The sequence below is a fragment of the Syngnathoides biaculeatus genome, chromosome 18 (genome assembly GCF_019802595.1).
Source record: "Syngnathoides biaculeatus isolate LvHL_M chromosome 18, ASM1980259v1, whole genome shotgun sequence".
Lineage (NCBI taxonomy): Eukaryota > Metazoa > Chordata > Actinopteri > Syngnathiformes > Syngnathidae > Syngnathoides > Syngnathoides biaculeatus.
In genome coordinates this window covers 642,946-659,301 of record NC_084657.1, presented here as the reverse complement: position 1 = coordinate 659,301, position 16,356 = coordinate 642,946, and the positions used below count along the sequence as shown (strand labels likewise).

General features: G+C 52.6%; 1 protein-coding gene across 2 annotated transcripts; it reads right to left on the bottom strand.

Moving 5' to 3' along the window:
- Window positions 1-2,056: 2,056 nt before the first annotated feature.
- mink1 (misshapen-like kinase 1) lies at window positions 2,057-16,166 on the bottom strand. Of its 2 annotated transcripts, none has more exons than XM_061803770.1 (33): window positions 15,346-16,166; window positions 15,111-15,281; window positions 13,029-13,094; window positions 12,764-12,946; window positions 12,561-12,671; window positions 12,361-12,451; window positions 12,002-12,132; window positions 11,873-11,927; window positions 10,822-10,900; window positions 10,263-10,438; window positions 10,114-10,183; window positions 9,421-9,631; window positions 8,847-8,954; window positions 8,438-8,524; window positions 7,395-7,586; window positions 7,159-7,332; window positions 6,712-6,978; window positions 6,503-6,582; window positions 6,151-6,254; window positions 5,979-6,070; window positions 5,757-5,780; window positions 5,286-5,437; window positions 5,075-5,210; window positions 4,738-4,857; window positions 4,544-4,655; window positions 4,315-4,464; window positions 4,056-4,199; window positions 3,841-3,975; window positions 3,667-3,767; window positions 3,440-3,589; window positions 3,203-3,318; window positions 2,987-3,126; window positions 2,057-2,901 (listed from the first exon to the last, which is right to left on the bottom strand). In XM_061803770.1, exons 2-32 carry the CDS (start codon window positions 15,165-15,167, stop codon window positions 2,994-2,996), a joined length of 3,807 nt encoding a protein of 1,268 aa, XP_061659754.1. In that variant the 5' UTR covers window positions 15,168-15,281; window positions 15,346-16,166; the 3' UTR covers window positions 2,057-2,901; window positions 2,987-2,993. The 2 variants fall into 2 exon arrangements, with proteins under 2 accessions (XP_061659754.1, XP_061659753.1); XM_061803769.1 differs by having other exon boundaries at window positions 3,203-3,362; window positions 15,346-16,161.
- Between the last annotated feature and the right edge of the window lie 190 nt (window positions 16,167-16,356).

The window sequence follows — 16,356 nt, the reverse complement described above, 5'->3', positions numbered from 1 at the left end:
TAACTTGCACAACGGCCTGATTATGTCTTAAAGGTCACCCATTCAGTGTGATTGTGGGCAAAAGCAAAGTTATTGCGGGTACTCTTGGCAAAAACAATTCTGATGACAGGATCATAATTAAGTGGGCAAAATCATTTTAACGGCGGCACAGCATTGACATTTTACATAAGATTGCCATTAATCGGTGGCAATGGAACTCCGACTAACCAAATGTCAGCCAACAAATCGCGCTGCAGCGTCACCGTGTGGCGAAACAACAAAATGCACTTGGTCCTGCCACAAATGATCGAGCAGTCAGTAGTACGGTGTACTACTACCGTGTATGCAAAAACTCCCAAAGTACCACCATCGTGACATTTAAATGCAGTAGTGGAGGAGGCCAAAGTGCTCGTATAACAAGGCATTATTAAAACGTGTATTTAAAATTGGAATCAACTTGAACATCACACAAAAAAATAAGAGAATGCACAAAGCGATTACATTAAAATGCATTAGGTGCAAAGTGCAAGTCTTGAATGTGGGAAAACGGACCAACCGCGAGAGGGAGTCCCGAGTTCATTTCACGGCGGTTTCACCGACCTGCATTGAAACCCGAGCTGCTTATCCTCACGAGGGTCGCGGGAGTCCCGTAGCCAATCCCAGCTGTCATGGGCAGGAGGCGCGGCACACCCACAACTGGTCGCCAGCCAATCGCAGGGCACTTGGGAGACAAAACTGCCAATCGCACCAAGGGGCAATTTAGAATTGTCCAATTAACGTTGCCATGTTTTGGGGCCCACCCAGAGAAAAGCCACACAGGTCGGGGGCGAAAATGCAAACTCCACACTGGCGGGGCCCCGGATCGAACCCGCGTCCTCAGATCTGTGAGGCCGACGCTTTCGAGCTGGCACACCGTGCCGCCACATTTATACATCCAATACGTAACAAAAAAAAAAAAAAACAAAAAAAAACCTGCTCTATCGCCAACATTTGTAGTAAGTAAATCACTTTCATACTTTAGGGAAATTACACGACGGCCCTCGAGAAGTTAGAAAAATGGTAAAAGAGCAGCACTCGAGAGATGGAGAGAATTTTATTTTGTATTGCACACGAACACAATCTTTGAAAGTCTTAAAAGTTTAGCTTCTGAAACACAAACACCTGCAAACGAAAATACTGCCATAAAAAAAAAAAAAAAAAAAAAAAACAACATTTGATATTATTCCAAACCGCAATTCTCGGACTCTGCTATGACTGATCCGCTTTTTACGAGGCAATTTGGGCAACCCTTCAAAACGCAAAACCGATTTGAGCGGCACAGCCAACACGGAAAAGAAAAACCATCCAGCGGAGATCGCAAAACCAAGTCGAGGATACCCAAAAAAGCAGCCGCACCGGCACAGACTGATTGTATTGCTTTCCTTCTTTTGGGGGCACTTTTTCGTTCATCTGGACTGAAACACGTTCAAGCTCATCAAGCCAAGGCCCGCGACACTTTTTGTGCTTGGACCGACTGAGCGATCGAGGCGCCGCTTTTCCACTTTTGTAGAAATACAAATCTCTCTTCCATACAAGTACATTCAGTTGTTCCTCACACTCATTTACATGACGATATAGACATATAGATAGATTTGAGTTTTCTCTCTTTAAAATATAAAATAAGACTTCTGTAAATATAGTCAGGCTCCTTTCCCCATGACTGCGTTCACACGAGCGCCGACATCAATTTATGGCTTTGCTCTATCTCGACCCCCCCCCCCCCCCCAGTCCAGTCCAGTCCAGTCATCTTTTTTTTTTTTATTATTATTAAGAATTCGGGGATTAACTGCTCAATTCTTCGTTCCTGCCAAATTTCCGAAAGACGATTCATTGAAGAATCCTGTTTTTACCCAAAACGCGCATTTAAACTATTTAAGTGCACTTTCGGGGTCAATCGGAACACAGATCCCAATCGGGCTTCCGGTTCCGGTTGGTAAAGCGACTCAGGGCGGGGCTTAAAGCCATTTTCTGTATTTTTTTTTAACATTATGGTTCCAACTCCAAGGCACTGCTTAAACTGTAAACATGACGTGTTGAGAAAAGAACCCCAGAAAAAGCAACCCAAAAAAAAAAAAAAGAAAATAATCACACTTGCCAACGTACAATAATTATGAAACGCAATCTAAAAACAACTTGGATACACTCTTATAGTTCAACGGCTTACATGCACACTCAAACTATTGTACAATTACGTATTTTTGTATATTGTCAAAAGGCGACAGCCCCCCCCCCTCCCCCCCACAAAGACAAAAAAAAAAAATCTGCGCGATCCAAATATTTCCAAATCTCTTTGGATTCAACCAACGCCGTCAAAACTGGTGTCGCTCCACAGAAAATGGAGAAGACTGCTTCGATACACCCCCCCCCCAACCACAGCAGTATATTCAGAACCGCGAGACGCCACTTGAAAATTTGGCCTTTTCCACCGGCAAATATTCCAAATCCACGCGTCGACCGGACCGGGCCGCGTACACCGACAAGACTGCACCGGAACAGCGTCTACGTCCAAATAGAATTACAGTAGAGCAAAATGCAAAAATAGCACTCATTCAGAATCACTACACATAAATATCACATTTGTACTAAATCGTTAAGATAACACAGTACCGCACGGCGAGGACTACTTGAGACGCGAGCGACGGCGCTGGGATTTGGGACGAGCCGGCCCAGAATCAAATCAAATTTGTGAGAATTTCTTTTTACTGGGAGGCCAAAACGAATTGAAAAGACCACATTTGGTTCTAAATGTACGTTCAGCGAGCGGACGTGGTTCCGAATCCCGTCCGTCCGTCCGTCCCTTCACCAGTTCATGATGCAGTTCCTGTTCAAGGTCATGAAGTAGACCTGGCTGCTGCCACCCGAGCGCACCGAGGCAAAGAAAACCTGAGAAGACGACGACGACGACACAAAGCAGAAAGCGTTTTCCAATCCGTCCAAATCAAATCAAATCAAACGGCCATTTTCTTGCCTTGTCGTTACGCTCGCAAAGAAACTTCAGCCTCTGAGCTCGCTTGTGCATGAAGACGCCGTCCAGGTGTCCCGTCTCCACGGCGCGGATCTCGATGGCTTTTTCCCCCCAGCCCATGATCTGATTGGAGCAGATGTGAGCTGCGGAGCAAAAGCAGACCGCGGTTAGCGACGAGGCCGCCGGTTCCGGTTCCGGTTCCGCCCTGCGGCCGCGTACCGACGGACGTGGGCATTTCTCCCCACTGCAGGACCACGTCCTTGATGATGCGCCCGTACGTGTTGACGTAGACGCCCTCGTCCTCGTAGCACAGCAGCATCTCCATCCCGTCGGAACTGGGCAGGAACACGATGGCGTGCGGAGTCACGTGGCTCTGGATCTGTTCGGGAGCGCAGGAGCGGATCCCGTCGGCGTCCGTCCCATCTGCCCGGGCGGCGCCGCGTGCGTACAACTTACGTGAACCGGGATGTAGATGTCGTAGTTGTTCCCGGAGTCCACGTCGATGGCGTGGAAGCCGGCGCAGGAACCGTAGATGACCTTCAACCTCTGACCCTCCTCCACCGTCAGGTCCACGAGGACGGGCCTGTGCGGCAGGTCCGCGAAGGACTGCTCGCGAGGATGGCGGGGCCGGCGTCAATAAAACGTCGACGGGCGCTCGGTCTGGTCTACCTCGACGGGCCTACCTTGAAGGCCATGAACTTGTGGTAAGGTTTGGGCGCCCAAGCGTAGACTTCCACCGCGTTCTTCAAGGCGATCACCAGGAACTTGATCCGCTCGTATTTCACTGGCCAGGAGGAGGTCAAGCGGGGTCAACGCGACGCCGTCCCGACGCCGGACGGACGGAGGCCGCCACTCACCCACTTTGTAGTGCACGCAGCCCTCCATCTCGCCCACGGTGGTCCAGCCTTGCTTCTTCTCCACTTCGGGGTCATTGTGGAGGATTTTGTTCCTCAGCCAGGCCAGGTAGTAAACGCGCACCTTGTTTTTCTTGCCTTGCGGGGGCGGGGGACGAAGGGTTTTAGGACGAGATGAAAAGCGGCCGCGACGTCTATTCGGAGGCACCGGCAGAGACCTGAAATGGTGATGAGCAGGTTGAGGCCCTCCAGAACGTCCATCTGCTGGAAGCGGCGCGAGTTGATGAGCGGGTAAACTTTGCCCTGGCCGCTGCGGTCCAGCAGCTTCAAACCGTTCTCCGTCCCCACCAACAGGTTCACGCCTAGGAACGAATCGGCGGAAGCGGGAGGTGGCTTACGGCCAAAAACCCGACAGCGACGAGCGCCAACGACTTGAGCGATTTCCGGAATCCATCACACGCCGCGTTTACCGCTTACCCCAAAGCGCCGCGCACAGGATCTCAGAGTTGAACCTCTTCTTGTACTTTCGGATCTCCGGCGTGTCGGTCGGGGGCCGCGTGTTGGTGGGATTGACGTTCACCATGGAGCCTTTCCTCACCTCCATCTTCAGCTGTTCGAAGCGCGAGCCTAAACGCCACGGCGACATTTGACGGGTTCCGCACGTCACCGACACCGAGGCGACTTCGGCACCGGCCGTCCCACTCACTGGCGACGGAGACGTTATCCCCGGCACCTCCCGGCGTCTGGTACATTCCGAGATCCACAAAAGTGGTGAAGGAGGACTTGCCGGGCGCCTTGACCAAACATCGGGACTGATACTGCCGGTCAAGCGAGGGGGCACAACTTCAATCACTCGCCGCAAGCGGCCAACGTTTGCGCCGGGCTTAGCGTGGCTCTTACATCATAGACCGAGTCCTTCCCGGGGGAGGAGGAGAGCGCGGCGGGATCCGTGGGGGAGTGGGAGGGCTGCACCACGTCCGGCAAGTTGGTGTAGCCATTGTGGCTGCGCTTCTCTGGGGTCTTAAAAAAAAAAAAAAAAAAACATTGCAAACGACCGCAAATCAACACAAAGCCGACAGTGTCGTTTTTCTCATCACATCGGACGTTTTGATCGGCCAGCCGGCCCGTCGCCCCGCCATCTTGTTCGGCGACCTACGCCGCGGTCGCCGGGCAACGGCAATCGACGACTCGCGGTCTCTACGGTCCACGCGACCTGCCGTCTCGGCGCTCAGCTCACCCTTTGCACCAACATGGTCTGATCTCCGTAACCTCCGGGCCGACGGCCTTCCGCCTCCTCGCCTTCGCCCTCGCCCTCGTCCTCGTCTTCGTGAACCACCATGGTGTTGACCGAGTCGGTGTCTGCGTCCCTGCGACTGAGACCCAAGGACGCGAGCCGTTTCCGCATTTTTACAATCACTTCCACGGCGCCGGCGCAATGAGAATCTCACCGGTCGGCGGCGCTCTCCTCCTCGTCGGCCCCTTCTCCGTTTTCGCTCTCTTCGCTGCTCTCGCTGCTCTCCGAGGACGAGGAGTAGTCGTTGGCCTTGACCGGGGGCCTCGGCTGCTCCTCGGCACGCTCTTTGGCGAAGAGGCCGTGATCCTGCGACGTGCGCCCACGTCCGTTTGTGCGCAAAAATGAGTCGCGACGGCATTACGGCGGGCGACAAAACGCGGAATGGAGGCAAGACGGTGAAAGGAGAGCCCCCCCCCCCCCGATATTTTAGAGGAGGCCTCCTTATTTTGAAATGTCAACAAGCGCAAAACACAAAAAAACGTGCAAGATGAGCAATTCAATCTTTGCAAACGTGAATACGGATGCATCAACGCAGGAGACTTCATCCACACACAAAAGCAAGCACGCAGTACGCAGAACGCAGAACGCAGTACGCAGAACGCAGTACGCAGAACGCAGTACTAACCTCTCCTATTGCTCTCTTGTAACTCTACAATTGAGGTAATGCCAAGACGCATTATGGGGGACAAGTCAAACAGGAAGGGTTAGGTTGGGAGAAAATATACAACAATTGGCGATCCAATCGTGATCAGACTGAAGAGCCGTGCATGCCATTTGTCGGTGGGTTTTACAAATCCAAAAGTATTTCGCTGGCCGGGGTGCGCAAAGTAATGCAAGTAAAGCTTACAGCGGGACGCCCCGGGCGAGAAGAGGTGCGAGACTCCCCTGGATTCTGACGGCTGTCGTGGGAGAGGATCGGGGAATCCATTTTGGAGGAACCTGAAAATCATCAGAGCGCGTCACGCAGTTAGGAGGAACCTTTGGATCCAAGTCCGGTTCCGGAGCACGCGGGGACTCACTGAGGATGCGGTGGCGCTCCAACGAGCCCGTCTGCGGCAGATTGGATACGACGTTGACGCCGTCGCTTCTCTCCCAGCGATCGTTTCGGCTGAGATCCGGATTGCTGCGCACAGGAGACCGCCGTCGCAAACGTTTAGCCTTTTGGCAGATTGCGCGCCGGTGCCGCGACGTGGCCAAAAACCCAAATGCCGCAGACGCAGACGGACGTTGGGCCAAAGTCAACAAGCGGCTCGGTTTTTTTTTAGCGCCTTCACGAAAACCCTTGAGTGAAGAAGGAGCTGCGAACTCCAAAGACCTCGCAAATTTAAAACGCAGATTGCGGTGTGGCGTGCGGATGACGGATGGCTTTACCTGGCCCTCGCCGGGTGGCGAACGCCAGACGTCAGGTTGCTGTTGAGGGCTGCGGCGATGGATGCGGTCCTCTGGGTCATCTGAGGGTTCGGATCGATTAGTACTTTGCAAAAACCTTCGCATCAAACGCTCAACGGCAGCCTTCACTTGTGGACAACCCCCCACGTGCGGTCGGTCCGTATCACACAAGATCAGTCCGGCCGGCTGACCTTGGGCGGGAGGTCCACGTCCGGCAGGCGGATCCACGGCCCGCGATCCTCCCTGATCAGGTGCGCCTGCGGTGCGGGGGTCTCGGACGTGGGGTCCGAGTTCTGACGCACGAGCTCTCTGGAGTGCACGGGGCGGGGCGTGGGGGCGAGGGACGGGTCCTGGGTAGGGAATGCGGACATGGTCTTAGTAGGCTGGTCGCACAGAGACTGGGAGCGAGGGACCGGGGCCGCGTAAGGCTTTAGCGGAACCAAGTGAGCCATCTGGAACTTTAGGGCGGCAGGAAGAGCGCAAGATGACCACGCCGGCCCGGAAAGGGGGAGGGGGAGGGGGGGGGGCGGCAAAGAAGGAAGGAAGGAAAGAAGGAAGGAAGGAAAAAGGTTTGTTTGTGTTGAAAAAAAAGGAGCCGAGGAAGAAGAGGCTTGACGGCACATTCGTAAAGCGCCCACCTTGCCCTGCACCCCTTGAGGCTCGACGGGCCTCTGCATCGGCGGCGTCTGAGCGGACGGGCCCGGTCCGGACTGGCCGACGGAGTCCGAGCGAGACTGGATGGCCGTGTCGGAGACGGTGGTGCAGATTTTGGGGGACCCCCCCTGTCTGTTGCGCTTACTTCGCTCTTCCACCTATAAGAGCGAGCGATGATGAAGGCGGCGGAATGCCGCGGCTCGCGTTCCCGTGGTCGCACCTCGCGGGCCCACGTGGGTTTGTTGTTGGGCTCCAAGTTCTTGTTGTAGTGGTAGAGCGGAGGCGGCTTCTTCTCCTGCTGCTGCTGCTGCTGCTGCTGCTGCAGGGACACCAGGTAAGCGTGCTCCTGCTGCAGCTGCCTCTGCAGACGCTCCGACTGCCGCTGCTCCTCCAGCTGCTTGCGTTTGTACTCCTGAGCCGAGCCCAAAAACGCACGGCGGACGCGGATTAGTTTTTTTTTTTTTTTTTTTTAATGGTACGTATGGTCACCGGTTACCGGCGGACAGAAAAAAAAAAAAAAATAGAATTGAATCAGTTTTAATGCAAATTTGATGAAATCATTTCGAGGAGACGAGACCAAGGAAAGAAAAATCCAACTGACATCATTTAAGTTTTGAAATATTGCTTGCCTTCATGTGATTTTGGCAGGACAGAGTAAGAAATTTGGGAGCCGGAGACCTTTGCTTTTTTTCATCTCACCAACGCTCGCGTTTGAATAAACATCCGCTTTAGGCGCAAATGTGGAACATGGCCGCATTCGCCGTAAAAGTCCCTTTTAAGCCACGTTGGTGTTTCATTTAATGTTTACAATTATTGTACTTGGTAACTTGACGCAAGCCAAAATATTACTTTGAAAAGGTTCCTACTTGACTCCAAACATGTCTGATAAGCATTTACCGGATAGATTGGAATTTGAAAACGATGACGCAGAATCAAACTCCAGTGTCAATCTCAAGGCCCCGGGGGGGGGTGGGGGGGGGGGTGCCGCCTGGTTTTATGTGGGCCCCCCGAAGGTAAATTTGGGGTCTTAACCTCCGTGATTTCTGTGAAAATCTGGACCAAAATTTCATATTCCATAAATGATGGCGTTGAGACTTTTGTGTTACCAAAGTGAAAAACGCATTAGCCAGAATCCCCAAACGAGCTCGTAAACGTCGACTGCTGAACGTGACGTGACAAAAATGAGTTTTGCCGGTTACTGTCGTGCGTCTTTCTGCTTGTGAAGTTGAATGAGGCGACGGCGAGGGGGAGGAGCTTATTTACCATAAGCAGCGCCTGCTCCTGAAGCAGCTGCTGCTGAAGGATCTCCAGCTGACGCTGCTCCTCTTCCAACTTGTGTCTTATAAACTCCTGCGGAGAGGCCAGGAGGACGGCGGGGGGGACACGACACAATCATACAACAGTTATGTAACGCTGAGCATTCAATTTGGTGATCAGTGTTGGGAGAACTTTGGTGGTGAAAAAACGTTGAGGATCAGAACCAGCGTGGCGCGACTGTGTGTGTGTGTGTCAGGAAACAGCAAGAGCCACGCAGACAGAAATACAATCATTTCAACCCTTGCTGCTATGGCAACCCACTCACGGAATTTCACCACTTGCTGCAGTTGGACACGCCCACACTTCACCCCGATTGGCCGGTCGCTGCGCCTCTCTCTCCCCCGCCGTTGGTTACCTGCTCTCTTTCCGCCAATCTTCGATCTTCCTCTCGCCTCAAATCGTCCAGTCGCCGATGGGGCCCTTTTTCCTGCTGCCTCGCCATTTCCCTCTCCTTCCGTTGTTGCTGGGGGGGGGGGGGGGGGGCAGGAAAAAGAGAAATGAGCAACGTTTATTTAGCGCAGGAGAATTTCGAATGGGTAGATTGCCGCCCACATTTTTGCACGGCGTTGGGGGGGGGTGAACTGAAGGCAATGGAAAAAAAAAAAAAAAAAAAAAAAAACCAAGCCGGAGCGCACACACCGTGACGGAATTTGACACGTTTGTTGCTGCTTTGGACAGCCGACATGGCGGGAGGAGAGCGCGAAGGCCTCACCGCGGCACGGCTTTTACCGCAATTCATTTGCATCCGCTTTGATTTCAGAGATTTAGATTCAAAAGTGTGCGCGCGGCGGTCGCCAAACCTTTCGGGAGTTTCTTGAAAAACTCTCCGTCCCGTGCGGAGCGCGTTTATAAGCCCCGCCCTCCACGGTTACACCGGCCGGTGTGAAGCGACGTACTCGGCGCCGGTGCGGCCACCTCGTCGACGTTACCTCTTCCAGTCGCCGGCGCTGCTCTTTTTGCTCCTCGATGCGTTTCTGTCTGTCGTGCAGCAGTTGGCGCTTGTGTTCCTCGGGGTCCCGGCGCTGGGCGGCCAATTGGGCCTGCTGCCTCTTGTGGGCCTCCGAGCGCTCCTTGTTCTCCTGCTGGAGCCGCTGGAAGTCCCGACGCAGGGTGGACTCCCCCGGCACGTTGAGGATGGAGCTGCCGGTCCGGTAGGGGGAAAAAAAAAAAAAAAAAAAAAAAAGAGAGGTTAGGTTGGCGAAGGTGTCGCTGATCCGTGCGCGTTAACGTTGGGTTCGCATCCGTCGGGATGTTTGTGGCGTTTTGCGCAAAAAACGTTAGGACGGAGCTCCTACGTGGGGCGGTTGAGAAATGTTTCATTCTCTTTTGTCAGTTTTACAAGAACCTCAAAGCTTGAAGAAAGCACACTTGGCCTCTTATTTGGATGACTGCGCGGCAACTTCGGACACGCGGGAGGTCCCCCCCCCCGCCCCAAGTATCTCAATTTGCACAAATGAAGCTTCTGACAGCACAAGCGCAGACTTGTTTGCGCTTGTCTAAAAACAATTACACTGGGAAAAAGAAATGACCGGGGGGTCATTTCATCACCGTTTGACGTTTTGGTTTTGTTTTTTTCTTCCAAATGCCCACACCACAAAGACGGGAAGCAGACAAAACCATACCTGGACTCTCTGTCATCGCTGCGGTTTTCGTCCTCTTCGTCACTACCGCTGTACTCGTATTCCGTCTCCTCTGTGAGGAAAATGAGACTAATTGTGAAACCGCAGCGCTGCAATCAGCGGGCTCGGTCCCGTTTGATCCGTCCGCTGACCTTTCTCCCCCCTTTTTTTGCGCGTGCGGTCAATGTGGTCTTTGAGCTGAATCCGAACCTGCCGCTCGGTGGGCTGGTCCCTGATGAAGGTGTGCTTGAGCAGCTGCTCCGTGGACGGACGGCTGGGATACGTCTTCACGAGGCAGGCCTCGATAAAGTCAATAAATTTCTTGGACCTGCCAGAAGGGGGAGAGGGGAGTCGGGCGGGGCGGGGCGGGGCGGGGGGGGGGGGCAAGACTGAGAGCGCTCAGAGGTCGGGGATCCGTCGCCAGCTGGCTAATTCACCAATCATCCAGTTTAGTAAATCTCATTTTTTTGCTTTTGGAGAGGCGCTTGAAATCAGATTTTAAAAAGTTGAATAATGCGGGTTGAGAACGCTCACGGAGGAGTTGCATAATCTGTTGATACGAGTCTTTCTCAAGTCACGAGTTGCCTTTTTTTTTTGTGGAGATTAGCAGGAAGCAATGAGATATTTCACAATACCCATGAAGTACTTTTTTTTTTTTTTTTTTTTCCTTCTTACAACAGAAAACAAACATTTCAGGAGCATGGAACTCACCACTTTTTGGATTTAAGTTTAGGGGGGGGGTTCCTGGGGATCAGGAAGAGGGCCCTCATTGGATGCATGTCACACAGCGCTACGGAAATCAAGGAAAATGGGTTACAACGTACACTTTTGCATCGTGTCAACTCCATCGTCAATTTACCGCGGAAAGCCAACACAAGTTCAATTGCGCCATTTTACACGTCAGACATCATTTTGCATTTTCCCAGCGCAGGTCATCAACGCCCAGGTTCTTTGTACTCTCCAACATGGCCGCAGCTGGTGTTATCCAATCTTTCCCGGTGCCTCGGGCCTATTGTTACACTGAATGTAAGCGCAAGGACCGTGAGTCACGTTGTTCCCGGCGTAGGTAGGTCGCTACCTCGCTCGCTAAACCTGAGTGGTGAGCTTTTGAGTTTCACGCTTCGCTAGGCCAGTGGAAGCTTTTTGTCAAGGCAGCCTTTTGGAAACGGGCCGCACGACGGCACTTTTTAAAAAAAAAAAAAAAAAAAAAAAGGAACACACACACACACACACACTTCTAGCGCACAGGTGTCAAACTGGTGGCCCGGGGGCCAAATCGGGCCCACCACTACATGTTACGTGGCCCGCGAATGCCAATCAAAATTGCCAATTGCGTTCCAATGTCATCACGTTGAGATTAGTGCAAGCATTTTTACTCCCTCCGAGTCTCCGTCCACTCCCTGTTGAAAAATAAGTTGACAGCTACAAAAACATTTCAGAAACCATTCACAACGCTTCTAAAATTGCTCAAATATTGCGTTTAGTCGGAGATAAAGTATGGCATCTTCCAAACTGGACATATTGCGTCTCGCAGCAAAGACTGCTGAACATGATTACTTTGAAGCAGATCTGCGAGGACGTCATTTGTACGAGCGAGCGCTCCTTGCCAAGGAGCGTGCAATCAATCGTTGTGCCAGCTCACGACCGCACTGGCTCGATTACAGCGGGTCAGCCGTCCATCTGAAGACAACCGAGACGCACGGCACAGAAAACGTCGAGACGCCGAGCTGCCCCGGACTTAAACGGAAGACTTTTGACTCACGAGGCGCTCCTTCGGCCATTTCGATGGCGGTGATCCCCAAGGACCAGATGTCACTCTGGAAAAGAAAACGGGACCGGACTTCAGCCTCCGGGCTTTTGATATGCTCGCGCAAAGCTGCGGGCGGGGTACCCGGTAGTCGTAGGTAGAATCGGGATTCTCGTCGCAGGCGATAACCTCCGGCGCCATCCAGTAAGGCGTACCGATGAAGGTGTTCCTTCGCCCCACGGTCCTGTCCAGCTGAGCGCTGACGCCAAAATCAACTGGACACACACACACACACACAATATTGGGGGCCGGACCACACCAATGAGGGGTGTCATGTCTGTCACTCCGCAAAATTTGCATAACGGTGAGATGATTTCATCAAAGTACAGTAACGGTGTCGTCGTTCCTTTCGGAAATGTCCGTCCAAAGCTACTTGTCGCCCCCCCCCCCCTCGTGACTTGCTTCACAATGCAAAGAAAAAGTGACTCGGTTGCGGATCATACCAAGTTTGACCTCCGCGTTCTCGGTGAGCAGAACGTTCTGGCCCTTGATGTCCCTGTGGATGACTTTATGGGCATGAAGGTGGGAAAGGCCCTGGACGCACACAAAAACGGACAAAATGAGGCGGCAGATGACGCCTGGCGACTTCCTGCAACAACTTGTGGAAAGCGCAAGCGGCAAATGTCGCCGTTTCTGTTCTCACCCGAAGGATTTCCCTGCAGATGTACGCGATCCAGTCCTCCTTCAGCGAGCTCCCCTTGGTGTTCTTCACCAAGTCGGTGACCGAGCCGGCCCCGCAGAACTCCATCACCAACTGCGAACGAAGGCAAAAGATCGGTCGGTCGCGAGCGAGCGAGCGAGCGAGCGCCCGGTGGGACGGCAAACGGGTCGGGAGCTCCGACAGACCCAAAGCTGGTCGTCGTGTCCCGGCGGACTCTTCTTGACGAAGGCGCCGTAATACGTGGCGATGTTGCGGTGGTGGCTGTATTTTTTCAGCATGTTGATTTCGGCCTTGATCTCCTCCTCTTCCTCCTCCGTGACGTCCATCACCTTGATGGCCGCCAGCTGGCCCGTCTTCACGTGGCGGCCCTGGTTCCGACGACACCGGAGGTCAACGGGGCCAGAACGGCTGACTGGATTTCCAAAGCCCCCCCACGGCACGGCACCTCACCTTGTAGACCTGCCCATAAGTCCCGTTGCCGACCACCTCCACCAGCTCGAAGATTCCCGCCGGGTCCTGTTCAAAGGCCACGGAACCGACCGAAAGGCCGGACCTGCCGATTAGCCCAAGGTTCCGAGCGTATTCATCAAATAACTCGATTGAAGTCAAGTCGCAAGCGGTTGTCACCGATTGCTGCGCGGCGTCATCGCAAGGTACGCCGGGTCCGTCCGGAACAGCCGCTTTGGCTCGACGTTTGATTTTTTTTTAAATTTCAAATTGCATAATTTGTGTCTCTTTTAACTTGTACAAAAGGGTTAAAAGAGACAAAACTGGACGCGCCGATTCGTTCCATGTAGTCGTAGGACATCCCATCAGGTTTGGATTATTTTTTTGGTCAAAAAAATACATAAATTAACGTTTTGCTCATTTGTATATTGGCAAGTTTCTCCACAAATGCAAACAAATATTTCCATTTGTCCAATAATCTGTCACTTGATGTAGTGTTGAAAATATTGACCATGACCGTGGGAAATATTTATGAGCTGTTTTCATTGAATGACAATTTACACCAATTTATTTTTAGCCTGACAACTGCAATCAAAAAGCAAAAGTTCCAAATTGTTATTTGCAACGTCGGCAGCGGTCTTGAAATTCAGCGCATTTCATTTAAAAAAAAACAAAAAAAAAAAAACACCCAATCTCAATTTCCTTGCCACCCACATGGACGCCCCCCCCCCAAGGAAAACGACAAGCACGACCACTTTCGCGCAATTTTGAGATGCGTGGGTGGTGAGACTGCTGCTTAGGGTTTAGGATGTAAAGAAAGAATGACCCGTCCTGCTTTCATCTGTTTCCAATGGGGGGGGGGGGGGACATTCCATAAGGGGGAAAATAGTACACGTGCTTTGATAAACAGCGAGATAAAAGACCAACGTATGGTTGGTAAAATGCAGACGAGAGAAGAGCCGCCATCGTAGGAACGGCAGAGAACCATCGAGGAAAAGAAGGGAACGACGGGGTGGGTGGCCAAAGGCGGGGGCGCCGCTCACCCACGTCCGGCGCAGAGGAGGAGGAGGAGGGGGAGGGGGAGGAGGGCAATGGAGTGCTGGGGGGGGGGGGGGGGGCCACGACGACGATGCTGCCGGCAGCACAAAAAAAGGCTGCTTGTTAAAAATGCCGTCAAGAAGAAATTTAGTTGGCGTTGTCTAAATCTTGGCCAATCGTTGGGAAGAATTGCAAACAGTGTCTACAGAAAAAATAAAAAAAATCAGATCACTGCAACACGCTTTGAAAGAAAAAGTGAGCAAAGTTCAGGAATCGAGTTCAAAACCTGAGCAGCTTTTGGGCCTCATATCCTCAATCTTGTTTTCAACGTCAAACTCGAGTAGAAACATTATCCCGATATCGATAATGTGTACGATGGACGGCAAGACCAGATTGCTTGGTTTGTCCAACACGAAGGGGAAATATTTCTCATTTCAAAGGAGACACTCTTTGCCCCCGTCCGTAAAGGGCATCAGAGAAAGAATCCTTCTTCCCGTTAGATGCCATGAAACGCGATTTGAGCCACATGTTGCTCGTCAGAGGACTACAACGCCGGTCAGTGCGTCACAACAAGTCGTAGCAATTTGGATTGAAAACGGCGCGCCCGATTTTCTGGCTTTCCTTTGGGACCTGAAATTAGCACGTCGGAATCCCTCGAGCTTTATCGACGCCACTCGCCAAGAGCTTGGCGCCTTCTTCGCTCTCAAACACAAGAGGCTCCTGTTCTGGAACACTCGTATGACAAAACCAAATTCTTTCTTTTGGGAGATCAAAACGGGACAAAAATGGCCAAAATAGGACGCATTGATCGATCACGGAATTTTGATGCAATCAACCCTGACGATTGTTACATTCCATTGCAGGATATTTGACGGGATGTGATTCCAAAGTCCAACCGCTGAGACCTTCGGTCGGGTGTGCCGCAATTTCAATAAGGACAAATATTCTTCCTTTGACGGATGGCAGAAGTTCTGCCCGACGAAGCTGTGCACTTTGCGGCTGCGTCGAGACTTTTGTGGCCTCAAGTTTGTCGTCGCGTGGACTCACCCTCAGAGCCGCCAGGTCGATGTCGTCCAGGCTTCGCGTGGGGGCGTTTTCAGACATGGTTCAGCACAAATTGTTGTTGGTTTTGTTCAGCAGAATCACGTTCGGGGCGAGCCGCGCGCCACAAATGTCGCCGGAATTGTTGCGAGCACCCTCTCGTCGACCACCTCTTAACTGAAAGGGAAAAGACAAATGAAATCCGCTCTTTTTCCGAAGCAACTTTAGAGCGTCGGTGCACCTTGAGCGACTGTTGAACATGGACGCCTCCATTCCGGCGACGTCGCTTCGGTTCGGGCTAACGAAGCGGCTGCTCCTGCCGCGGGAAGCCAAAACCAATCCGGGTCTGGTTGGTGACGCCGCACAAAGAAAAAGAAGAAGAAGAAGAAGAAAGGGGGGGGGGGAAGCAAAAAAACAAAACGCGGCGTCTTCGGTTTTGTTTTGTAAGCGAACGCAGTTGTTGATGTGATGGCGTCCCCCGTTCCGAACCACAACAGCCGCCTATCGAACCGCCACCAGCATCCTTCTCTTGAGGTCTCGATCCCCGAAGGTGTCGTTCAAGTGTCTTGCGATGCCTACGCGCTCGTTCGACTCCCTAAATCAAGTCAAGTCAATTGCGCCCCCCCCCCCCCCGGTGGTCCGAGGAGACAGGTGGGCGCGATCAAAGCCGCTTGGGCTGCTTAGCTAACGCGGCTAACGCGGCGGGCTGAGCAGCCGCTGCTCAACTATAAATTCGCCCCCCCCCCCTTTTTTTTTCTTGCATTTTCTGTGTTGACAGTCGCGCCCGGCGGTGCCAAACCTTCCCGGAAAAAAAACAAGCCTCGTGCAGCGGGCCCGAGAGTCACGAAAGTTGGGCGTCCGACGTCCGCCTCGCCGTCGTCGGAAATCCACCGACACCGCCGCAAAAACAACGTCAGACGGCCAAACTTGCTATTTCGCCATCTTTTCGCTTGCAAGTGCTGCTCCCTCCCACGACCGGTGTCGTCGTCGTTACTCGTGATTTTTTTTTTTTTTTTTTTTTTGCACAACAACCGGGAATGGACGCGCTCGCTCGAGTCCACGATTGGCTCCGAGCGTTTTTTTTTGCGACAGCAACTTAACAGGGACAAAAGAGCGCAGGCGGCGCGTCACGCTCGAGTTTCAGTCCTCGGCACGTGACGTCATCGCGATGCCCAAAAGAAAAAGTGAGTTCCGAGCACGTTTTGTTGCAGCGGCGCACCCATTTAGTTGAGACCGACTGCAGGTACCCGGT